At 41.3% G+C, this 25,737-nt stretch overlaps 1 protein-coding gene across 1 annotated transcript; it reads right to left on the bottom strand.

Annotated features, from left to right (window-relative positions):
• Positions 1–254: 254 nt before the first annotated feature.
• LOC145065034 (thiamine thiazole synthase, chloroplastic-like) lies at positions 255–2,104 on the bottom strand. Its single transcript, XM_079012377.1, has 3 exons — positions 1,697–2,104; positions 690–1,250; positions 255–594 (listed from the first exon to the last, which is right to left on the bottom strand). The coding sequence occupies exons 1-3, from the start codon at positions 2,039–2,041 to the stop codon at positions 433–435; spliced, it is 1,068 nt and encodes a 355-aa protein (XP_078868503.1). The 5' UTR covers positions 2,042–2,104; the 3' UTR covers positions 255–432.
• Positions 2,105–25,737: the final 23,633 nt, after the last annotated feature.

Below are 25,737 nucleotides of genomic sequence, written 5' to 3'. Positions count from 1 at the left end.
ATGAGTTTATCACATTGCAGCTTTGAAGGAGGAAGATTGAGCTCTTTGTGGTTGTGCGTCGTGTTTGGAAAGAGAATCAAAACAACTCCCAAAAAACCCTTGGAATATTTAATACATTGTATAATTAAGTTAGGGGCATAATGGTCAATTACTAGCAAAAGTATGTGGATCGATAAAAAAAAGCAGTGGATTTATCAGCTCCCAAAAAAAAAAGACGGGTATACTTGTAAGCAAAACGAGTAAGAAACTAAGAATCAAAAGAAAAATAGAAACTTCCATTCATTCACAATCACATAAAAAACTCCAAACTCCAAAGTCCCTCTGACAACATACCAACAACCAAACCACCACATCCCAGTACCATTCACAAACCTCTCTCCTTATTTATTCAAACCCTAATTAAACTTCTCCCTAAATTATATACCTCATGACTTAGGCATCCACAGTCTCACCAGAATCAACAGCAGCAAGAATCATCTCTGGATGAACACTTCCCACACTTGTCCCATCCAAAGCATTCGGAAGCCCTAAAGCCCTCAAAGCCAGATGAGCAGCCTTCTGTCCAGATATCATCATAGCCCCAAACGTCGGCCCCTGTTCACATACACCATTTCCACAATCATTTTCAAGAAAAAAAAAAAGATGGATTATATTTTATAAATTATAAGTAATCGATTTTAATTAATTACCATTCTTGGAGATCCATCGATCTCTGCAACTTCCATTCCTGTAACAATCATACCAGGAACAATCTCTCTAGTCAACTTCACAATCGCATCTTCAGCAGCGTTCATGTCAAGAGCCTTCATCCCAGGAACACTCTCAATCAATCCAACGCTTCTGAGCCTTTTCACTCCTGTAGCACCCATGGGTCCATCGTGTCCACATGAACTCACAACCACTTTAGCCTCCATTACATTCGGGTCCATGCAGGATTGTGTGTCGTGGTTCATTGCGACTAAAGCCCAGTTAGTTACAACGCCACTGACTCTACCTCCCTTGATGATTAAGTCCTCGGCTGCTACTGCGTTGAAGAGCTTCACGTTTGGCCTGGCTAAGAGCTTGCTCATGATGGTGGAGGTGAAGAGAGCCGCGTGTTTGATGACTACGTAGTCTTCTTGCTCGTCGTACTCGATTTCAAGCTCGTCGAGGAAGAGGTGTGCGGGCTTGCGGACGACCATGGCGGAGAAGAGTTGACCTCCGAGCCATGCTCCACCTCCTGGGCTCACAGATTGCTCGATGATGGCGACCTGTAATTATTCAGAGTTGTAGTATAATTTTATATACGATCGTATCGTAATTAACAAATTAAATAACTTTGATACGCAGATCTTATTTTAGGAAGAAATAATGACATGATGATAAAGACATCCATGTAACCTTCGAAAATCAGAGCATCAGGTATATATACCTCGAAGCAATAAACAACAAAAAAATCATCCAGAAGAAAACAAAAAAAAATTGCTTCAAATTAAACTATGAATCGGTTGAATCGGAGTTGAATATATGATCATTTGATATGGATAGCATCAGATCGAGCATAAATATCAACAAACGGAATGGAAATGAACTTTTGTTGAATCCATAAAAATCGGAACAAAATAACACCGAATCTGCTAGAAAAAGGAACAGCATGTAATAGATCAAACATGCAGATGTTAAATATAGAGAAACAACTGTAAAAAAGATAAGGTACCTGAACGTCAGGGTTTTTGCTAAGCTCATAAGCACAGGAGAGACCAGCGGAGCCAGCGCCGACTACAACGACATCGGTATCGGCGTAGGTAATCATATCAGTCATGTACCTTCTCGTCATTTCACGAGACACGATCGCTTCCTTGATCGGACTAAAGGTGAACGATCCGAGATCATACGGGGTAGCAGACATGGTGATCGGTGTGTTCTTGCTTTGGTTCGATTTGATTGGTTGGATCCGCGTCGGAGAAGCCACCGGAACGCCATGGAACGATGATTGGTCCAGGAAAGAGGTCCTGGTCTTGGTGGAGAGAGACGAGGCAAAGGTGGTAGCCATGGACGCCATTGTTTAAGAGCTTGAAAGGTTTGTATGAAGAAGGTGAGTGAAGTGTGTCTTAAGCGGTGGTTGAGTACTTGACTTATATAGCAATAGAAAGGTAGTGAAATACTGAAATATCTCGAGAGGCACGTGAGGGTGTGGAGGAGGGATAGGGTGTGAAGGGTCTAGAATTAGTTATGGTGGGGCTCTTTCCTGCAATGTGTGGGCCATGGTGTCTTTTCTTAAAAATTTCAACTTTCATATATTAGAGGGCTGGACCACTAAATTTTCTTTTTTGAGCACTAAGTTGCCCAACTTTTAAATGGGCCCTTTTTAAATAGTTTTATCATTGTCAAACACTTTATTACAAAAATAAAATATATTATTTTAAAGGGCACTATTTTAAATTCAAAATATCTAACAACATTATGTAAGTTGTGTCTGGACCAGTTGACTGATTTGGTTGACCCAGACCCGAGAACCCAGACCCGTTAATGGAAAACCCAATTTTAAAGGGGCTGGTCCTGTTCGATTACATTAGGCCCGGTTTTGGTAAAAAAAAACCCGTCATTAGTCATCTTTTGTTTCTTTGTGAAAATTGAATATTTTTAATCTACGATATATGGTCATTTGATTCCTATTTTGACCATTTTACCTCTATGTTATGTAGAGAGTTGTTTTGGTTTAACACACCTCAAAAAGCACACTTTAAAATTGTATTCTTGACAAATTTCATGATCTTATATTTCATGTTTCATATACTTGAATCTCACATTTGTAAACTTGTCCAAATTTGTTCAACAAATTTTCATATTCTCGGTTTTCTTATCAGTCGACCATCTTATCCAAGTATTGTCATGTGACCACATAAACTACTTCGGCAGGAGTGGCACTCGCTTTTAAAAACAATTTGGTTCATGGATGGATGAAAATTCATGATTTGTGAAGTAGTGTTGTAAATAAACCGAACGTTTGGTGAACCATACAACTAGATTTCCATTTATTCAATATAAGAACTAACAAGAACAAAATTGGGTTGGTTCAGTTAAACGAACGAACATAAAAGAAATCTTGTTTGCTCACATATGTTCTTGAACCTTCGATTATGTTCGTTTATTAGCGGTTGTTTATGCTTGATCATATATGTTCGTTTATGTTCGCTCGCTTATGTTTATTTATAAAGGATACTTTTGTAAATATGTATTAGCACAATGCAATAAAACGCCAAAAGGTTAAAAGTTAAAACATTCACCGGAAGTGTAGGTTAGAATGCCTCAATGGCTCAAACTTATGAACCATTTATCAGTGTTTGGATGTTTATGTTTATTTATATTCGTTTAACATTTTCACGAATGAACATTAACAGACATTAACAAAATAATCTTTTAAATAAGGAATGTGAACAAAAAACCCCGTTTGTTTATATGTTCATGTTTCTTCTTTTGTTTGGTTAAGCTTAAATGAACGAACATGAATAAACCGTTGTTTGTGTTTGTGTTCATTTGGTTAATTTATAGTTTTACCAAGAAGAGTTGTCATTCGACCACTTTTATAATCTACCATTGACATAACTAATCAAATAAAAACATCAATTACTATATTAACAAGTCGTTCTACCATTAGACGAAGTGTTATGAAAAATAAGGAATTTGACAAACCCTTATATGCAAAGCCACAATTGGACATTAATGGTGTATACATGTCGGTTATCAAATAACGAAGGGATATCGGCCTGGCAAACATACACCGAGTAGTAACAAGAACCACAATAAGAGGCCCATCTTAAGAGAAATGACCATATCGACACAGATGTATCCAACCCGATTCATGAAGGAATAACTAACAACTATCAAAAGTAAACCCAAGAGATAATCCTAAGGTACAACGTATAAAAAGCAACATGCAAGGCATATCCCATTTTCAGGAAAAAGCAATATCTTTGGCAATAAAATAACAATTCGTGTGAGGAACAGAAAGCTATCTTTACCTAAATATTACCAAACAACCAGGTATAACCTCGTACCTAAGGATAAGGGAGAGCCTATAAACGCCTTTCCATATCAAAGAAGAAGGTAAGCATTCAAAAACCCTATCAAAACTCTTACCAATTTTGATACACCCTATGTAACTTCTAATTTAGGCATCGAAGAGCAATACTGGGGTCCAAACCTCAGTATGGCTTTCTAACCTAGTCGTTGCTCATTTATGCAGTGTACCTTTTGGGCTACTCGTTAGGAGCAAATGAGGAATTAGATCTCAACCATGTAGGAAAGAAGGGACGTAGCAACATTGGCGTCATCCGTATTGAAAAGAAATATAACACCAGTTTCCAAGTATTTGCATTGTTAGCATTGCTTTGTATTAACTTTGCATATTGGTCCCAAACGTCAGGCATTGGGAATGGAATGCTAGGCATAAGTTTGTGGACGTCATGTGATCGTACGCAAAAAACAACCCCTAATGTTTAGGGTTTGCACCCTATTTAAAGGCCATTACAGCCTCAAAACGTTTCTTATCTCCAACCTTCGTCCTTTATAGCCCTCATTTCGAAACCCTAAGTGTGTGTGAGTATTTTGAAGCCTTGTAGTAGCATTTTGGTATCATTTTAGTGTTCTTGGTGGAGAAGGAAGATCTTTGGAGTGTTAGTGTTGCTCTCTAGCCTTTGGATCTGGACTCTTGGCATCTCGGAGCACCTTTTGGAGGTATAAAGTTCAGATCTTAATGACTTCCTAATTAGATCTTGCTTAAATGTAGTTTTATGTTCTTTTTGGTCCCAAGAACTCAACTTTTGTGAGTTTGGAATGCTACAGAGGTTTGGGTTGTCCTTTCAAGCATTTTGGAGGGTTTAGAATCATAAAAATGCAAGCTTGGACCTTGATACCCTTCCATCCAAGAGTTTTGGAGCTTTAGAGTGTGATTTAAGTTAGATTTTGGTGTTGGGCTCTTTGTAGCCATGCAAAGTCATAAAGGTTGCAAGTTTATGACTTTAGACGTTCTTTTAGCATTGGATTCGAAGTTTGAACATTAGGTCTTAAGCCTTTAAGACTTTGGTTAGGGATTTGGTATTCTGTGGTTATATCGGGCGTTTGGGTTAGAACATTGGGTGTTCGGATGCCAGGCATCATCGAGTGGACGCCAGGCGTTCTCTTAGAAGCCCATTGGATTGATTTTGGGCCTTAGGCCATTTAGGGTTTTGGGCTTGGATTAGTTGGGTCTTGTAAGGAAAGGGTCAAAATGGTCTTTTGCCCTTAATATGGTGAAGGATACATGGACCATTGGTATGGGATAAAACCTTGGTTATTTATTGGAGTCGTTTATGAATTTTTTTTAGTGTGAGGAGTAGAGCTCGCAGCAGATCGAGTGTTGATTCAACTATCTTCTGAGAGGTGAATTTTCCTCACTGTATCCGTGGGTCGAAGGCACCAATGTCGTCCCACTAGATTATGCATCCTAGTTATATGATAGTGTTATGCTGGTATATGACTGATTTGGAGATCATTATGATTATCTATACTTGTTGATTTCGTGTTTATGTTTGTCTGTTACATATGTTGACATATTGTGTTTGGGTTGAGGCAGTCCTGCTTTGTGCTGAAGGCCAAGACACCCGGGGACGACCGGATAGGCTGTAGGCCTTGTGAGGTGGTCTAGTCAGGTCGGCAGTCCGTAGAGCGGTTCGGATAGGCTGTAGGCCATGTGAGGCGGTCCAGTCACGTCGAAGGCGCGTGGAGCGGTCCAGATAGGCTATAGGCCCTTTGAGGTGGTCCAGTCAGGATGAAGGCTCATATTTGCATGTTTTTTTTTTGTTATGTAGTGTGTTAGTACTTTGGGGGAACTCACTAAGCTTTTGCTTAAAGTTTCAATTTATTGTTTCAAGTACTTTTGAGGATCATGGGAAAGCGAAGGCATGATCGTGCACATCTTCCTATTTTCATGATATTGACTTTTAGGACACTCTTATATGATTTTACTTTTAAAACAATGGATTTTCTGGTAAACAATTATGGATAATGGTTGTTTTTGCAAAATTTTAAATTTTTATGATTTTTGGTATGTTACAAGTTGGTATCAAAGCCTTGGCTTGAGAATTGGATGAATATTCGTGTGAATCCTGACTCAAATTACGGAACTGCAAAAGTTTAAAATGGTTTTAATTTTTTTCAAAAGTAACTAAAGAAGGATGTGATGTGTACGATCGGCCGGAGCAAGAAAGTATACCCCAAGTTACCCGCACTGTTATTTGATACTATGTTTATGTTAGAACAACATGTTAGTGGTAGGCTAGGGATCTTCAAAAATTGCAAGATAGAATTGCTTGATATGTGATGCCCGATAGCCTAGGATTCTTTCTTGTATGGAATTGACATCAGTATTGTTGTTGTTTAGTGTATACATCATAGTTGTACATAACTAAGATTCTATAGCCTGAGAATGTTTGGTTTGGTCTTATTTCCTGTTCTTATATGATGAAGGGATTAGGGTAGAATCAAGTATTCAACTGTATGTAGGATCCAATGTTATGTATGATTAGCATACACATGTGCTACAGGTTGGTGGACGTTTCATGGATAGGTTATGTGGGAGTAGTCGGGTAGTTGAGGAATGCCTAGCCTTTCTCTAGGGAGTGAGAATAGGGTGTATGCATATTCTTGTGTGTGTTGTTAGGGTTGTTTTTATGATCTTCTGAGACAAATACAGGTAGGTGTAGAGGGTAGTATGGGCTCGTACCACCATAAGCAAAAGACTCGTACGCGTAGCAGGGAACTCACAACCCTTAGGGTTTTTTTTATTTAGAATAGCTCATTTGGTATGAAATGCATCTTGTCTGATATTTTCTGGTTTATTTTCAGTATGGTGCTCACGAGGGGATCAGGTTTAGGAGCTGGAATGGGCGGCCAGGATAGGCCATGGTTGACTGAGGATCAGATTAAGGAGTTAATTTCTGCTGAGGTTGTTACTGTTGTTTGGGGACTGATACCAGATTTGTTTGGGTTTATCAATACCACCATGATTGATCTTTTTGATGTTCATTACACGACACTTTCTGAGGCTGTTGTTGTTGTCGCTACCACGTCTGTTGTAGTTGTTGGGTTTGTGGAGAGAGGGCTTTCCAGTACCGTGGCTTTGATAATATGAAGCCCCTGGTGTTCGATGGAGTTTAGGATCTAATCATTGCGGTGATGTGGTTATCCAATGCTGAGAGGTGTTTCTCTACATGCTCCTGATCTGCTGACCAGAAGGTCAAGTGCGCCCTGAAACTTCTTCGGTCGAAAGCGAAGGACTGGAGGAGATTGGTGACTGGGTCATATACCCCTGAACAGAGGGTTGTTGTGCCGTGGGAGCAGTTTTCTGAGATGTTTCGCATGAGATATGTTCCTTTGGTAGAGAAGGGGAGGCTGGCCCAAGAGTATTTGGACCTCAGGAAGGGTTCTGAGTCGGTGACTGAGATCACCAAGATGTTTACAAAGAGAGATCTATTTTGTCCTGAGTTTGCTACTTCCGAGCAAGCTCAAATGACCTGGTACTTGAGGATGCTCAAGACGAACATCCGTCAGTTTGTGTCCACTCAGCATTATGGTACACTTGTGGAGATTTAGAAGGCCATAAGGAGGCGGGAGATTGAGATGGAGCTCTAGTCTAGGGAGAGGAGGTAGGCTCCAGTGTAGACGCAGTCTATGGTGAAGCCGTTGAAGGCCGCTGATGGGAGATCTAGGGGTCAGAGGGGCAGTACTTATGGAAAGTGCGGAAAGGCTCATGAGGATTCTTGTCGATCTTCTTTTGGGTGCCACAAATGTGACAAAGAGGCGCATTATTCTAAGGATTTTCGACAGCAGGTCCCCGCACCGACCACCAAGATTTGTTATCATTGTGAGCAAGTTGGCCATATTAAGGCCAACTGTCCTTTGCTAACTACAAAACTGGCACAGGCTCCAACACCAGCTACACTAAGGATCATAGATGGGTGTCAGGGTTAGGCGGAGCCCTCAAGGGCTCGGGGTTGCACTTTCCAGCTCACAGCAGAGGAGGCCAGGGCGACGCCGGACGTCGTTACCGATATGTTTCCATTTATCATTCTGTTAATTGTTTTATGGTATGCTTATGTTTATGCTTATGATAGGCACCTTCTTAGTGAATTATTTGTCTGCTCTTATGTTGTTCGACTCGGGTGCGAATCCTTCCTTTGTATCTTATTCTTTTAATAAGGATTTTGATATGACCCTTGGAGATATGGAGTGTCCATTGTGGGTTTCTATCGCCAATGCACTCGGGATTTCAGCATCGAGTGTTTTCCAAGATTGTGTTTTGGATATTTTTGGGGTGCCTTTCTTGATTGATCTAATCCTTATTCCCATGGGAGACGTGTGTGTGATTGTAGGGACGAACTGGATGAGTAGATTTGGGGATATGATCAATTGTGAGGGTCAATGGGTGATAGTTCGAACCCCAAGTGGGGGAGAACTGGTTATTTTTGGAGAGGGTACTAGATTAGGATCAAACTTTTGTTCTGTTGCTAGAGCTCGATATTATATTCAGCACGGGTGTATGTTTTATCTTGCTTATGTGGTTGATACCTGAGTAGGGAAGCAAAATTTGATTTTAGGGGTGTCAGTGGTTATAGATTTTGCTGATGTGTTTCCATAGGAGTTGCATGGTGTACCTCCAGAGAGGCTGGTTGAGTTCAGGATTGATTTGGTTCCGGGTGCGGCCCCTATTGCTAAGGCGTCGTACCGCTTAGCACAACTTGAGATGTAGGAGTTGTCCTCTCAGCTACAGGAGCTACTGGGCAATCAGTTTAACAGACTGAGAAGTTCAGCGTGGGGAGCACTGATTTTGTTTGTCAAGAAGAAGGATGGTTCATACCGGATGTGCATTGATTATCGGGAGTTGAACAAGCTGACGGTGAAGAACCGTTATCCCCTTCCATAGATTGATGGCCTCTTCGATCAGTTGCAGGGTGCGTCTTGGTTCTTCAAGACCGACTTGAGGTCAGGGTATCATCAAATGAGGGTCAGAGAGGAGGATGTGGAGAAGACTGTGACTCGTTATGGTCACTACGAGTTCGTGGTCATGCCATTTGGGTTCACCAATGCGCTTGCAACCTTTATGGAATTGATGAATCGGGTATGCAAGCTGATGCTCGATCGATCAGTCATTGTTTTTATTAATGATATCTTGGTGTTTTCCAAGACAAAGGAGTAGCATGAGGAGCACCTTGTTAGATGCATTTTATATGCATCTTTTAGCACGATTTCCTCGGTATTTGTCATAAAATGCTAATTAATTCCCGTCCCGATTATTATTATGTATTGTGTGTTTCGTGATTATTTTGTAGAATGCTCGTACTACTCATGTTTGTTATGATTTTTCAGGGTAATTTGGAGCACATTGATGATTACGCGAGTTCAGGATGCGTTAATGGATGCTTTGGAGCTTAACTAGAGTTTAGACTAAGGAAGGATGTCGTGGAATGATCATGAACTGCTTGGAAGGAGGAATGACGATCAAAAAGACACGGAAATGAAGACTTGCGATCCCAGGTTGTCCCTATGCGATCACAGCTATGAAGATGTGAACGCATGTTTGGTCGCAGCTTCGCTTTGAGATTTTTCGTGCCAAAAATTCACCAGGATGAGAAAAAAATACTATATGCGATTCCAGCAACAGTACCTGCGATCGCAGCTTGGCCAAAAATTCTAGAAATGGTATTGTACTTCATTTAAAAGGCCTGTGACGCGTTTTTGGTAATACATGCGATCGCAGGTTGTCCTTATGCGATCGAATGCACAACGTTTTTACAGATGGACATATAAATAGAGCCACAGACTTGTCTAGTAACCCTAACTGGCAATTCTAAGGCGATTTTCATAGACTTTCAAGTGAAAAATGCAGATACGAAGGAGATGATTCAATTTATTTTCATTTTTTAGTAAGATTTTTCGTTTAGACTCTATTTTTATTGTTTGTAATTCATTTTTATCCATGTCAGGCTAAAAACTCAGATTTCAGTTTCGCAAAGACATAACATTTTCGTATGATAAATCATTAGGCACTATGTTTGACTGTGATTGCTGTTTAGTTTGATCAATTATGTGTTAAATTGAATGTTTGATTTTGATTTCAGTTTCATTTGGCCACTTAAATTGTTTGTGAATCATTCTAGTTATCTAATTGTTTATATCTGTAATTGTCTAGACTAATTGTTAAAAAGTAACAAATATTGGATTAATTTTGTATTTAGGGTTAACTCTAATATGAATTGATCAAACAAGTTTTTACGCCTCCAAGCTTATGAGAGGTATTGAACTTTAATGGGAAATTACACTGTGTTTAATGCAACTTTTCTTTGTTAATCAAGAGCTTTTTTGGTTAATTTGGTAAAAAGTTAGGTTTAATTCAAAGAACTTATTTTGATTAAATAGTTTTTGTAATAGAGGTCATTATAGCTTGTTAATGAACTTCAGTACCAGTTTAAATAAGTGCACAGTCAAATATTATGTTGAAGGTTAATTATATGATCAAGGGAGTGACCGCGAAACTGAAATTGTTTTCTCTTATTTGAATTTTCACAACCTTTGAATTCAGTTATTCTTTTACCATTTTCGATTTTTATTAGTTTGAATTCTCATAAATAAACCCCCCTTTTTATGTTTTATTCATTTGTCAAGAATTAGTTCGTGCCTTACGCAAAGAGGCAAATACTTTAGGACGTGTCCCTGAGGATCCTACCCTGCTTACTAGTACTACCTGTTAGTGCAAAAGAGCAGTCTTATTTATATTTTTATTTTTTTAAATCATGCACGACAGCGGTTTTAACACACCTTCAAGAGCTTTTAGGAGTGTTGAGGTGAGAACGACTATAAGCCAAGTTTTCGAAGTGTGAGTTTTGATTACGAGATGTCCATTTCCTGGGACATCTCATCAACCAAAATGGGATTTTAGTTGATCCAGCCAAGATTGAGGCCATGCTGTAGTGGGAGGTTCCAAAGTCTCCCTCGAAGATCAGGAGTTTCTTGGGTTTAGCAGGATACTATCGGAGATTTATTCAAGATTTCTCCAAGATTGTAGTACCCCTCACTCGTCTGACGAGGAAGGGTGTCGATTTTCGATGGGTCCCTGAGCAGTAGGTGGTATTTGAGAATTTAAGGCAAAAATTATGTGAGGCCCAGTCACACCCCCAAACCAGATGACAAAAATGTCTGAGGGTGGAATGAGAACACGGTATCACAATAACTGAATACATTGAAATACAAGTACATAAATAACCATCATATAATATGATTAGATAAGTTACATGATACAAATGTTAATTGATATCAAAATACATTACAAGTTTTGTATGTTATCAAATAGAGTAGTTCCTGTAAAAATATCACAAAGTTCAAGCAATGATATTTGGTGTATTGTCTTCAAAAGTGGTTCTGCTGATCTGAGCTTAATTGTTTCCTGAGATTACATGCCATTTTAAAAGTCAACATAAAGTTGGAGAGTTCATAAGAGTTTAGATATAATATGTGTAACACCCAGTTTCCTAGGTATATTGATTTATGTTGTATTTCTTTAATTATGTAAGGTGACTCGACGAGTTGGTGCTTAGACTCGTCGAGTCTAGTCGCGACTGGATGACGTGGTTAATGAGGGGACTCGACGAATCAAGGAGAGTGACTCGTCGAGTTAGATCTGACGAAAGAAACCCTAATTTCTCGGGTTTGGGGCCTATTTAAAGGCCCTTATGGCCTTCATTTTCGGCTACCAGTCCATAGAGAAACCCTAGAGTGCTTGAGCATCTTGAGAGAGAAAGGAAGCCATTCTTGACCTTTGTGGTGTTGTTTAGCAAGAAGAGGAGGTCCTAGCCGAGAGGAAGCAAAGGAGGTTGCTATTCTGTGGATTTGAAGCTAAGATCATCGCATTTGAGGTATTAATTCGGCTCTTCTTCTGTTTTATGAAGAGTATATGGATTTAGGGTTTCTTGTGCCCTTTGCTAGGTTGATTTGATATCCAAATAGTCCCTTTCTGGTGATGAGGCTTTAGATCTAGATCCATAGAGGTCCAGAGAGCCTTACTCATCAAGCTTTATAAAGAACAATGGAGGTTATGACCTTGGGTTAAGGTATTTGGGGCTAAATCATCATATATGGTCATATAGATGTTGCATGTGCATCAAGATAGAGACTTTACGTGATTATTGAACTTGGGAAGGTTAGATCTAGGGATTAGAGGAATAGATCTGGCCTCAAAAGGTTGTTTGAGGTTGTGTATGAAATGAACTCGCCGAGTCCATGAGCAGACTAGCCGAGTCGGAACGGGTTGTCCCGTAACTTAGATCAGTGGATGACTCGCCGAGTTGGGTGAGTGACTCGGTGAGTCAGAAAGGATTCAAAGGACTCAAGTTCACGTATGGACTCGACGAGTCTATGCAATACTCGACGAGTCGGGTCAAAGGTTGACCGTTGAGCAACGTTGACCAGGGTTGGCTAGTGTTAACTTAATAGCGTTAGTCAACTAAGCCAGGAAAGTATTAATTAGAGATGTATTTATGATATAGGGGGGTGATAGGTCGGGGAATCGAGCACGAGTGATTATCCGACATCAAGCAAGGTGAGTCTTCTCACTATGCCATACCCGATGGGGTGATTATGTGTGACCGGAAGGTCTGATGTGTATGTTATTTATGTGATGTATGTTATATATGTGATATGTTATGATATGAGTATGATGATATGGATCGGAAGGTCAACAGAGTATGGGCCGGAAGGTCAACAGAGTTATGGGATGGAAATCCCCTGAGACACTTGGATCAGAAGATCCTATAGAGTTATGGCCTGGAAAGGCGTAGGTGTTGTATGTGGTATTTTGGGGATCTCACTAAGCATTTATGCTTACCATTTGTGTGTTATGTGTTTCAGGTACCAGTAATGATCGCGGGAAGGGGGCGGCATGATCAGTACACACTTGCAGATGATATGTTTTTGAGATCTTGGGATATGGATTATGTATTGTGTTTTTTGTGGAAATATTGGATACAAGATTTTGGAATGATTTGAAAATGAAATGTTTTTACTAAAAATTTAAATGAAAAATTGTTTGAAATTTCACAGTGTTACAAATTGGTATCAGAGCCTTGGTTTGAGGGATTCGGATGCGTATTTGAACTCAAACCGAGGATTTGAGAGATATTTTCATAAAATAAACTTTTTTTCTAAGGAGTAAAGGAATTTGAAAGATACGCAAGGAAGTAGTGTGTACGATCAGCCAGCGCCCGAACGGTGATTTCCTAAATTACCCTTACATTATGTGTAATGTGTGATGCATGCTAGAGTAGGCTAGGTATTCATATTAGGACTAAAGTGGCCTGATTTGTGATTCCTTAGCCTAGGAAGATTTCTGCTGTCGTGAGATGTTTTAGAGTGAGTAGGTAGCAGTGAGGTGCTATGATAGTCTACCGAAGGGTAGCTTATGTGTAGTAAGAGATAGAGTACTTGTGACTTGGGATCCTTGGAGGATGACTTGGGATGAATACCGGTGTGGTGTGGAAGGTAGTATTGGGCCCGTACTACTGGAAACACCAGACCAGTATGTAGTCCAAGTAGAAATCCTTAGGGTACTAGGAATCAAGTAGGGTTGGATTATCGAGTGCGAGTACACTCGAGCAAGTCCCTGATATTTTATGTTGTATTTCAGAGACATCATGGTTGGGACACGCCACAAACCTGGGACTAGCGAGGGAGAAGTGAGTGATGAGGAGTTCTGCCAGATGATTCATGATGAGGTGGCTGCTGCCATCAGGGCTGAGATACCAGAGATGTTCGGGTCTATCAAGACCAAGCTTATTGAGACCTTTGATGAGAGGTATTATGCTCTTACTGATGCTGCTGTCGCTGCAGCCACTGCAGTTGTCGCTATTGCCAGGCTGCAGGGGGTGACTCGTTGGTGTACCGGGATTTCAGCAACACGAAGCCACCCGAGTTTGATGGGACGCAGGATTTGATTGCTACGATGAGATGGATATATGACATTGAGGGATGCTTCTACACCTGTTCGTGTCCAGAGCATCTGAGGGTTCGGTTTGCACTGAACCAGCTTCGCTTGGGAGCGAAGGACTGGTAGAAGTTTGTGACGGCGCATCTTACTTCTGCGGAGATTTCAGCAGTGACCTGGGAGAGGTTCACTGTGATGTTTCAAGACGAGTACGTTCCCCCGTGGAAAGGGAACTGCTGAAATTAAAACTTAATCTTAAAGATCGATTAGATCCAAACAGGTAAATAAATACTCAACAGCAAGAACACGAAAATAAAGAACAAGTCAAGAATGAATCAAACGTGACGAATGATTAAAACAAAACCCTCAGAAGAGCTCGATTAAGAACATCAACTGTAGAGGATTAGTAGGTTTACAGGAACGATAAAGAAAGAAAACTGTAATGCTATCGTAATGCTATCGTCTTCTAGATCGTTAACCTAATATGCATGCAAGCATATACTTATATAATAAACCTAACAGGCTCTCGGTTGGACAGGCCCAAAACCGGAGCACAAAACATATGGACTAATAGCCGAGCCCAATGACGCAATCCTTGAACGAATCTTCAACCCAACAATCTCCCCCTTTGCGTCAATTGGAGCGAGATCTTCACTTGTTACTTGGGCCAGCAGCGGTGGCAGGAACTTTCTTCTTCACGGTATTAAACAGACGTGAGATAAGAGCCAGTATCGTCTGTCTAAACCTGATGTACCATTGGATCATGTCATTGAAGTACTTAACATCATCCGCTGCATTCTCTTTACACCTTTGGATGATCGACAACACGTGCTCTAGACAAGCAGTGGTGTAAAGATGTTTGTCAGCTAAAGTAAAGAGACATTTCTGTCCTTCTGCTCTAGTGAACATGACCGAATTGCGTCTCGGGTCGATCTTGCCCATTTTCATTTGATTGAGATCACTGGCCGATCCCACAGGAGCTATCTTCGGTTTCTTCTTGAAGACAGTGGCTACCTCCTGATCCATTAGGGCTACCTCCATGATGTAACAGACAATCATCCTCTTGAGATGGTCTATAATCGGACCATATTCAGCTTCATTCGTCAAGAGGATGTTATGCAAAACAATCCAATCATGAGGATTTAGGTTCGGTAGATCTGCCAGGGATATAAGATGTTCAGTTTTTGCAGATCCTCGAATCACCTTGAACCGAACATTGATGAATCTTCCTTCGGTATAAGGCTTCAATACCCGAACATTCACTATCTTCTGGGCGCTCCATGTTAGATACTGAGGACGAGCAGCCTTCAGATAGAAATCGATCAGTTCCCTATCAACCTCAGGGTTCGGATGAGGGACTTCAAAAATATTGGAGAAGGCGTGGAAGATAAACGCCTTTCGAGTCAACGGCATGTCGAACTGCGAATCGACAGAATTATAGCAGTCGAAGGAAATCACCGGCTCGAGCCATAGGATGCTGGGAGTATCTATGGCCTCCTTGATCATTCGCTCCCGAGTCCAGGCAGGGAAGAGAGTCTTCCTGCTCTCGAGGAGATCGTGGGCTTCTTTCTTCTTGCGTTCGGCTTCTTCAGCCTCTCGCGCCACACGATTGACATCTTCATCAACATTGCGACTGTTCTTTCGTTTCAACATGTCCGCAATGGTTTCTTTATCTTCATCTTCATCTTCTTCCTCAGCTATGTTCTTCCCTTTATCCTTCACACCCGAACCCGAAGTTTGACCAGTCGGAGGTGGTTCGGTTGTGTGAGTAGTTTTGGAGGAAGGAGGTGGTTTCGATCCGGACTTCATCCCTTCTCCCCCTTGTTTCGGATTGGACACGAAACTAGGTAAGCCTTCGATTTTGCTGAGAAGGTCCATGGCAAGAGAAAGTTTTTCAGCAAGGGTTCGCCTCACCGAATGGTTGAGAATCGGATCGTGTGCTTCCAGGATGTTAGATAGGGTAGCGTGTACATCCGAAACACATGTTTTTATGACCTCCCTTTCGGATCGAAGAGCTTCAAGCTGTTGTTGTGAGTTTGAAAGTTGAGTGCTCTTGACCTTGAGGGCGGTGGTCTTGCTTGCCAGAACGTCCATCAATGAGTTTTCAGCTGCGAGATCGTCTTGAAGCTTAGCGAGGCGCTCATCAATGGAGGCACGAAGGGCCGAGTTGTCGTCGCTTATGGATTGGCGAAGGGTAGCGAACGATTTCAACTCCGTTGAGACGAACGTGGCCAATTTTTGAACGATTGGTTCCAACGTTGTCTTGGTAGAATCCGCACTCTCCTGTAAGGACTTCAACAGGGAAGAGGCGTCTGAGAATAGTTTATCGACTTTTGCGGTCGCAGCCTCACAGGCTTTTGTAGAGGCGTCTATGGCGGCAGTGGCTGAAGCTACAGAATCATGCTGAGCCCTGGAGAAGGCATCAACAATCTTCTGAAGAGCGGCTTCAGATAGAGAGGATTGAGTGTTTGTGGATGACGCAAGAAGCAAATCAACCTTCTCGTTTAGCTCCTTAAAATGTTTCTTTGTCACTGGAGCATCATCCTCTTCGTCACTTTGAACCTGAAACGGACTAAAGTAGACCGAATCGAAGGTCATGTTGTCACCGCCAAGAAACGGATTATCTCCATCAGATGCATGATCTGGAGATGGTGGGGGTGGTGAAGCTGGGGGTGTGGTGGTTTTTGTAGGTTCAGGTTGAGTGTGGGTTGGGGTAGTTTCGGGTGGTGGTTGAGTGTGGGTAGGTTCGGTTGTATGCTGGGTTTCAGTTTGAGGTGGTTCGGTTACGGGTGGTGTTTCAGTTGCAGTTGTGAAAATGGGTGGTGGTATAGGGAAAGGGGTTGGAGGAATAGTGGTAGTGGGGTTTATGGTGGGAATGGAAGTAGGGATTGTTTGAGTGGGTGAAGGAATGGGTGAGTTATGGATTTCCATGTCTGGGGTAGGAGATCGGGGTGGGGTGTTGCCTCGTGGAGGGGTTTCGCCTCGTTGAGAGCCGTCCGAATCCGAACTCTCGCCTTCTGAGTCACTCGAGGAAGAAGGGATAACAAGCTTTCGCTTCGGTTGAGTCTTCCTCCTCTTCAGCTGTGGGGACTGTGCAGCTTTTGTTTGTTTCCTCTTCCTGGGAGAAGGACCTTTAGGAGCTTTGGTCACTTGCTTCCCTTTATCCGCCTTTTTGCCCCTGGGAACCGGTTTGTCAGCATCATGGATGGACTTTAGCATTTCCGGTGTAAGTTCCCTAGGACCAGACGCCTTGAACTCTTTAATCGTCCAGATGATCCTGCTATCGGATGGGACGTCGCCATACATTATCTCCGGAATAGAGCCAATGAAAGAAAACTTGGATGCATCAGAGACGATGATCTTCGTGGTATGAAAAGTACCAACCGAAGACATCGATGCACCAGCAGCAGTGGGTATATCCAACTTATCCATCGCCCATTTGGTGATAAGAATCCAGAACCGGGCAAACGACACCTCAGAATTTCGTGATGAAGAAGAAAGGCTCTGGATGAGCTGTTGCCAGAGGACCAACCCAAAGTCTAGGTTGACTCCGTTGTAAATTGCGTACATAATCGACAAGAACAGTCGACTAGCACCATCAGATCCTGAGCTCCGTTCAGATAAGCCCTTGAAGAGGACTATAAACATGCCGTTCCACTGCGGCGGCAAGCAGGATTTTTTGAACTTTGCGACGGAGACGAGCGCCTCCGTGTACCCCATGTTATAGAACATGTTATAAAGATGCCCAATCGGAATCGTCTCCGGATTAATTCTCGATGGGTCAGCAGCCAAACCTAGCAAAGTACCAAAACATTGTCGTGAGATGGAGGTCTTGTGATCAGCAACCTCGAAGAAGACGCGCTCAACTGCTTTGTCGTAATAGGCAGTCGCATACACCTGCGAGAGAATCATTATAGGCACAGATTCAATCCTGGAGAGAGAGCAGGAGCAATTTGGGAGTACTTCAGGCACTCGATGATCGGCGACATATAAGAGTCGTACGCCAGAGGGTTTAGATCGATCACCAAGCATTGTTGTGGACGAATAGGAAGGATGTGTGAGGTAGCATGGACTGAGGATGATTCTGCCATTGTTGAAGGTTGAAGAAGATGATGAACAGGAAAGCTTTTGGGAGTTTTTGTTCTCTTGAAATTTCGGATGCAGTAAAGAGGTAAATGGGAGAAGAGACTGCCTTTTATAGTGATTGTAAGGAGAGAGAAAAATCTGTTCAAATCTTCTATGGAAATACGAAAAGGTTTCCCGGAATGACAGATGCGTGACAGTTAAGGCATGCGATGATCACGTAGGAGAGAGAGTGTAAGATTCCTAGGATCACGCCGCCCAACAAGCGTCGTTTCAGAACAAACCGTTTCAAATCCTCACGCGCCTTTAAGTGCCAGAGAGGAATCGCTTGAAATTCGCACACGCGTCCATTATGTCAGTAAAATAGTGGACGTTTCAAATTCACACGCGCCCGTTTTTACCACCGGTTGAAATTCAATCCTTTTATTTCCCGCCTGAGTCAGCAACCTTTCGTCTTATCTTTTGAATCGCATCTTTTGAATAAATTGCCCACGTGGATGATTGTTGACCACGTCTTAATAATTAACCACCAATGCAATAAATCAGCCTGAAATTAATTACTAACGGATTTTTGGAAAATCAAAGATTTTCGTGCAAAGAGTGTAAAAAGAAAAGAAATAAAACAACTCTTTTTAGGAATGACTGTGATGTCAATAATGACACGAAACTAATGATCCCGGGCACGAATCTCTTCCTTCAAGATCAAGAGAGACCTCAAAGTGTTAATGTGGATTCCCGTTAAATTACGATCAAACACTTTTTAAGAAATGTTGAAAGGCTTCTTTTAATTAGGCTACTTCAGGGTGGCTTTCGCTTTGATGCAACAATTCTAATCTTGAAATAAGAAAGAAAGTGATCAAAGTACTTGTGAGACCGGTGTAGTCTGTTGAACAAGTAGGTAGTGATTAATATTAAATTGGCTTGGAAAATATAAAATCTTCGAAAAAAAAAATTAAAACTGGATCCCAAGGGAAGAAATGTTATGGTGTTTAACAATTTCATAGGAATCACACAAAATAAAATTTGAGATTTCATGAAGGTACATCCATCAATTCTTTGGTGAAAACTTGAGCAAATTAATTGTTCACCGTCAATTCAGATTTGGTGTTGAAATTTTGGGTTTCACTCAGCTCGTAGTGGCACGAAACTAAGATCATAAACACAGCTGTTGTGTAACCATAAACCTCAGTGGTAAGTTCTGAGAGTCTCAAGGGTTACGTTGATGAAACGAATGTAATGGAGAAATATAATGGAGATGGTGTAAGAAGATAAAGTACCTCTGCTGCGAAAATAAGGACCAAACAGAAAACTCTTAACTCATGTGAGAAGAGAGTGAGGTAGCTCACGATTAGAATAAATGTGGTAGCCTTATTGGGAAGACAAGGTTTGTTTATACCAGGTCATGAAGGCTATTATTCAAAATCTTATGAGGCTTGGGACACATACAGCAGCATGCTTCTAGGGACACTTAAGTAATCCAACAATTATATCCCCATAAACGAACGAACACAAACAAAATTAAAAGAGAAAAATATTTTTGGAGTTTTTTTGAAATATATAAAAAAAAAATTAAAAAAAAAATAAGCAAAGAAAATAAGACTTGGAAAGAGTAAAAAAGAAACTTTGGAAAACTTTGAAAAACCGAACCCGAACGTTCGGTTGGTTTCGGTTGGGAAAAATTTGAAAAACCGAACCCGAGCATTCGGTTGGTTTCGGTTGAAGAAAATTTTGAAAAACCGAACCCGAGCGTTCGGTTGGTTTCGGTTCAAGAAAATTTTGAAAAACCGAACCCGAGCGTTCGGTTGGTTTCGGTTCAAGAAAATTTTGAAAAACCGAACCCGAGCGTTCGGTTGGTTTCGGTTCAAGAAAATTTTGAAAAACCGAACCCGAGCGTTCGGTTGGTTTCGGTTGAAGAAAATTTTGAAAAACCGAACCCGAACCTTCGGTAGGTTTCGGTTTTGGAAAATTTTGAGAAACCGAACCCGAACCTTCGGTAGGTTTCGGTTTTGGAAAATTTTGAGAAAACCAAGGAATTGAGACATGCAATTAGAAAATATTTTTGACAATAAGATAAACAACATTGTACAGGAAATATACAACCAAGAAAACTACCTTTGTGGTGATGAGCGAGTCAGATGAGTTAACCGAACCTGAACGTTCGGTCAATTTCGCTTCTTACGTTTGAGGTTGAGAGGTAGTTTGAGGTGCTGACTCTGATTCCGTCATACCTAGCCCTTGCAGTATTCTGATGAATGATGCTTCAGGAAGAGCTTTGGTAAAGACGTCAGCCAGTTGATCAGTGGTTCTTACAAAGTGAACTTCGACATTTCCATCTTCCACGTGATCTTTGATGAAGTGATACCTCAGTGCTATGTGTTTGGTTTTAGAGTGTTGCACTGGGTTATGACAGATCCTAATTGCACTTTCAGAGTCACAATATAGTGGGATCTTCTTCATATTGAGTCCATAGTCTCGAAGTTGACTCTGGATCCAAATCACTTGAGAGGTGCAGGATGCAGCGGCTATGTATTCCGCTTCGGCAGTAGACAACGACACGCACGTTTGTTTCTTGGATTGCCAGCTAACCAACTTCCCGTCAAGGAATTGACAGCCACCAGTAGTGCTTTTTCTGTCGAGTCCACATCCTCCAAGGTCAGCATCTGAATAGGCTTGAACGAAGAAGCCTGAGTTTGAAGGATACCATAGACCTAAGGAGGTGGTTCGCTTGAGATAGCGTAAAATGTTCTTCACTGCAAGCATGTGAGGTTCGCGTGGGTTTGCCTGAAATCGAGCACAATAACACACAGAAAACATGATGTCAGGCCTGCTAGCAGTAAGATACATTAGTGAGCCTATCATTTGACAATAGAGTGTGATATCAACAGCCGGTTTGTCTAGGGATGGAGTTAGCTTGGTGCCGAATGCCATTGGGACTTTGACTTTGGAGTCTCCCATCATACCAAACTTTGCTAGGAGAGTCTTCGTGTAAGCTTCCTGATTGATAAAGATGACTTCGGGTCCCTGTCTAATATTTAAACCAAGGAAAAAGTTAATAGGACCCATTGAGCTCATTTCAAATTTAGTCTCCATCAACTTTCTGAATTCAGCTGTTAGGCTGGGATTCGTAGAGCCAAAGATGATGTCATCGACATAAATTTGAACTATCATAAGGTGGTTACCTTCCTTTTTGCGAAAGAAGGTTGGGTCAACCGAACCTTGTTTGAATTTAGACATCTTTAAGAATTTAGTTAGCGTTTCATACCAGGCTCTCGGAGCTTGTTTAAGACCATACACAACTTTATCCAGAATATAGCAATGATTTGGATACTTTTCGTTCACGAACCCAGGAGGTTGCTCCACATACACGGTTTCTTCGAGTTCTCCATTAAGAAATGCACACTTGACGTCCATTTGGAAAACTTCAAAGTTTTTGTGAGCAGCATAAGCAAGAAATATTCTTACAGATTCCAGCCTAGCTACAGGAGCGAAAGTCTCTTCATAGTCAATCCTTTCCTCCTGACAATATCCCTTTACTACCAGACGAGCTTTGTTCCTTATAACATTCCCTTCCTTGTCCATTTTATTCCTAAAGACCCATTTGAGACCAACAACCGAGGCATCTGGAGGAGTTGGAATGAGGCGCCAGACTTTGTTCCTTTCAAATTCGTTCAGTTCGTCTTGCATTGCTTGAACCCAATCGGAATGATCGAGAGCAGTGTTAACTGTCTTCGGTTCAACTTTTGATACGAATGAGTTAAACATACAAAACTCAACCTTTGAAAATAAGGATGTCTGTTTTGCCTTCAGTTGTGATCGGGTCAGAACCTTTTCGGAGACATCACCAACCACTTGAGAGATAGGATGATCTCTGGTCCATTTGGTGAGAGGAGGATAGTTTGGATCAAAGGATGGGTCTAGTTCAGCATTGATCATTTCTTCTGGCTCGGATTGGCTTTTGTAGTCAAGTGACATATCACGATGCTCCCCCTCGATTGATGAGCTATGAGAAACTTGAGGTTCAGAGGTTTCTTGTGGTGCTGGACTTTCAGGCGTTGATGCACCTTCGGTTGGAGAAGCACTTTTGGTTGGAGAAGCACTTTCAGTTGGAGAAGCACTTTCGGTTGCAGTTGTAGAGCTTGGCTCCCCCTCGACTGAAGCATCGTTAGATGGAGGTTCATCAGAATTCGATCCTCCTTCGTTCATTCTCCTGGCAGCTTCTTCGACAATTTGCTTCATGTTGTCTGCTGCGCCTGCTTCTGAGAGAGTAGATTTCTCTGGTTCGTCAAATAGCTCCAGAAACTTCTCGTATAGATTAGCGATCGAGACTGTGACTTGGCCAGTTTGAGGAAAGATTTCCCCAGTTGTGTCTTCGTTGGCCTGTAGCTTTTTGACATAGCTATCGTCAAATGTCACGTAATAGGTCTCTTCGATTTTTCTCGAACGCTTGTTTAGGACTCTGTATGCTTTGGAAGTGAGAGAGTAGCCCAGAAAGATTCCCTCGTCGGCTTTGACATCGAACTTGTTGCGGTGTTCTTTAGAGTTAAAGATGAAACACCGTGAGCCGAACACGTGGAAAAATTTCACATTGGGCTTCCTGTTGTTGAGAATCTCATAAGGTGTGAGCGTGAATCGCTTGTTGAGATATGACCTGTTCTGTGTAAAACAAGCAGCAGAAATAGCATCAGCCCAAAAATAAAGAGGTAAGGAAGCGAAACTTAGCATAGTTCGGGTAGCTTCACACAAAGATCGGTTTCGTCTTTCGACAATTCCGTTCTGTTGAGGTGTGTAGGGAGCTGAGAAGTTGTGACTTATTCCCTTTTCTGCTAGAAATTCTTCAAATTCCCTGTTCTTGAATTCCAGACCATTGTCGCTTCTGATGTTGCGAACGACCTTCTTGAGTTGTACTTCAATCTGCTTGATGAACACTTTCAGCTTATGAATCGCTTCAGATTTGAGATTTAGAAAGAACACCCATGTAAATCGTGAAAAGTCATCAACAATAACAAGAATATACTTGCTACCACCGATGCTTTCGATAGATGATGGGCCACACAAATCAATATGAAGTAATTTGAGTGGTTCAACAACTTTTGTGTTAATTACAGATGGATGACTTTGACGACTCTGCTTCCCCATTTCGCATGCAGCACACAAATGATCTCTGTCGAACTTGAGCAATGGAAGGCCTCGAACATGACCTCCAGTGACAAGTCTGTTGATATCTTTAAAGTTGAGATGAGAGAGTCTTCGGTGCCACAACCAGATTTCGTCAGATTGAGCTTTTGATAACAAGCAAATAGCTGGGTTTCCTTTGATGGGTTTAAGGTTTAGAGGAAACATTTCACCCTTACGCTCCGATTTGAGAATTACTTTCTTCGTCTTCTTCTCAATAATTTCAGAACCTTCATCGTCGAATGAGACTTTGAGACCTGTACCCCCAACAAGCTGAGATACACTGATGAGGTTGTGTTGGAGTCCTTCTACATAAGCCACCTTCCTTATAGTAAAATCACCATTAGTTATCATTCCGTATCCCTTTATGGTGCTGAAAGAATTGTTTCCAAACTTGACGTTGCCACCATTTGAAAGAGACATGTATTCCCTGAGCTCCTCTTTCCTTCCTGTCATGTGACGCGAGCAGCCACTATCTATGTACCATTCTTCGTCGAACTGATCGTCACTTATAACCTGCAAAAATTAAGCAGATTTAGGAACCCAAAGTTTCTTGGGCCCACGTGAGCTTTTCATAGGAACAGGAATAGTAAGAGAGATGTCAACAAGATATGTTCATTTTATAAGTGTTGTTTCATCTTTCTTTTTAATGGTAAAAACTTTTATTTTATTAGGATTGGGTGCGTTCAGTTTAGACTCTGGTGTGGATGTAGAAACCTTCTGTTTGCCCTTTTGTTCAGCCGACGAAAGAGATTTTTGAGAACAAACAGAATGAGCTTTAGAGCAAGATGGAGATGAATTGGAAGAATTAGAAGAATTAGATGAATGAGAAGGAGTGGGCTTAGATTGAGATGACTTCTTGGCTGGAGACTCTAGGTGACCCTTTTGCTTTTGATCATTGGTGGGACTGACCTTAGAGTTTTGATCTCTTTTGACTTCAGAAACGAACCTTTGCTTTCGGTTGGAGCAGTTCTCTGAACCGAACCTATGCTTTCGGTTGTTGTGGCTCTCATGCTTTTTGACAGGATTGTTCTCAAACTTCAGATTCTTGTCTTGATGTGAGAAATATGCATTCTGGGATTGCTAGAATTGTTTCCTTTCAGAGAGATTCTTCCTGTATCTCTGGTTCCTTTCACGTTTCTTATTCCTCATCTGCTTCGGTTGATGATGAATATTGGCTTTCATTTTCGGTTTCTCCTTGGCTGGTTCACTTTGAACTGTAGGAGTTTCACTTTGAACTGAGGAACTAGAGGGAATGTCTTCTTTTGCCGAACTTCCATTCTCTTGAGGAATTTCTTTCGTACCACTAGTACTTGGCTCATCGAAATTATCTGGCTTATTCAAGGGTTCTGGTATGTATCTACCTTTACTCATCCATGAGGTTCTTTCTGATAAGCCTACCGTTTCGTTTGCATTATCTATTGGAGCTGACCAGAAGTACTCATCGCAGCCATCAGCATTGTCTTCGTTAACAATAGCTGTGAGTTCAGCGGTCTGATGTTCGGTTACTCCAGTGACCTTGTACACTTGATTTGGAGTGGTCCTGACCTTTTGATATACAACCGCTTTCTCTGCTAAGATCAGGGACTTTTGTTGGGACAATCGAGCGAACTCCACTGAATTTTCAGAAATAAGATTCTTGTGGTTTTCAGGTTCGCTTTTCACAAATTCTGAGCAGTCAACCGTGTCCTCTACAGAAATTTCACTCATATTGTCATCCTCGTTAAGCTCAGATGCATTTTCAACATCAATTTTGTTTTCTGAGCTCAAGTTGGCATTTAAAGAGTCAAATTTTTGTATGGTTTCGGTTCTCAGTTTAAGTCTATCATTTTCATCCAAAACGTTTTTAAGCATGTCCTTGTGGTCCTTGGATTTAATGAAGGACTCAATTTTGTCCAGTCCATACATGTAGGTCGGATTGACATCATCAGATGATATCACACTCTCACAACTATAGGCTTCAGCATCGATTTCATCCTCCTTAAACTCAAGGAAAGGTAAAATCATGCGATGGATCTTTTGGCCTATTTCACAGTCCAAGTGAAGCTGGGTAATATTAGAATAAAGACGTTTTGCAATTAAACAAAAAACATTCCGCTGTTTTAACAACTTTAAATTGTCTCTTTGTAAATAAATGTTTTCGTCTTTTATTTTAACTAATTTAGACTCCTTCAACTCAATCCACATGCGCCGCTCCTCACTCTTCGAAGACACCCTGCTTAATTGATCAGTTAGGTTAGAATTGGTGACTCGAGTTTGAGTTAAACTACTATCTAGATGAGAAATTCTTGTATTAACGTTTTTTAGTTCTTTCTCATATGAGGATTGTGGTACTTTAAATGAAACGAAAACCGATTGTACCTTCTTGATCAGTTCATCGAGCTCATTGAACTGCTGGCTGAGCGGTTTGGCATTAAAGCACATATCCTGCTGTTCCTTCGGTTCATTGCTTCCACCATTAGTGTTGTATCCCCTCAACTGAGATACATCGG

This window comes from Lactuca serriola, chromosome 7 (genome assembly GCF_051521515.1).
Source record: "Lactuca serriola cultivar US96UC23 chromosome 7, Lser_US96UC23_V15, whole genome shotgun sequence".
In the NCBI taxonomy this organism is placed as follows: domain Eukaryota; kingdom Viridiplantae; phylum Streptophyta; class Magnoliopsida; order Asterales; family Asteraceae; genus Lactuca; species Lactuca serriola.
The sequence above is the reverse complement of the archived record's forward strand: the minus strand, read 5'-3'. Positions and strand labels throughout refer to the sequence as shown.

What these genes read in the sequence shown, in the direction of transcription:
- LOC145065034 (XM_079012377.1), bottom strand. Translation starts at nt 2,041, where the DNA reads ATGGCGTCCATGGCTACCACCTTTGCCTCGTCTCTCTCCACCAAGACC. An exon ending in GCAAAAACCCTGACGTTCAG is followed by an intron (nt 1,251 to 1,696) that starts GTACCTTATCTT and finishes GAATAATTACAG; the next exon opens with GTCGCCATCATCGAGCAATC. An exon ending in TCGATGGATCTCCAAGAATG is followed by an intron (nt 595 to 689) that starts GTAATTAATTAA and finishes GTATGTGAACAG; the next exon opens with GGGCCGACGTTTGGGGCTAT.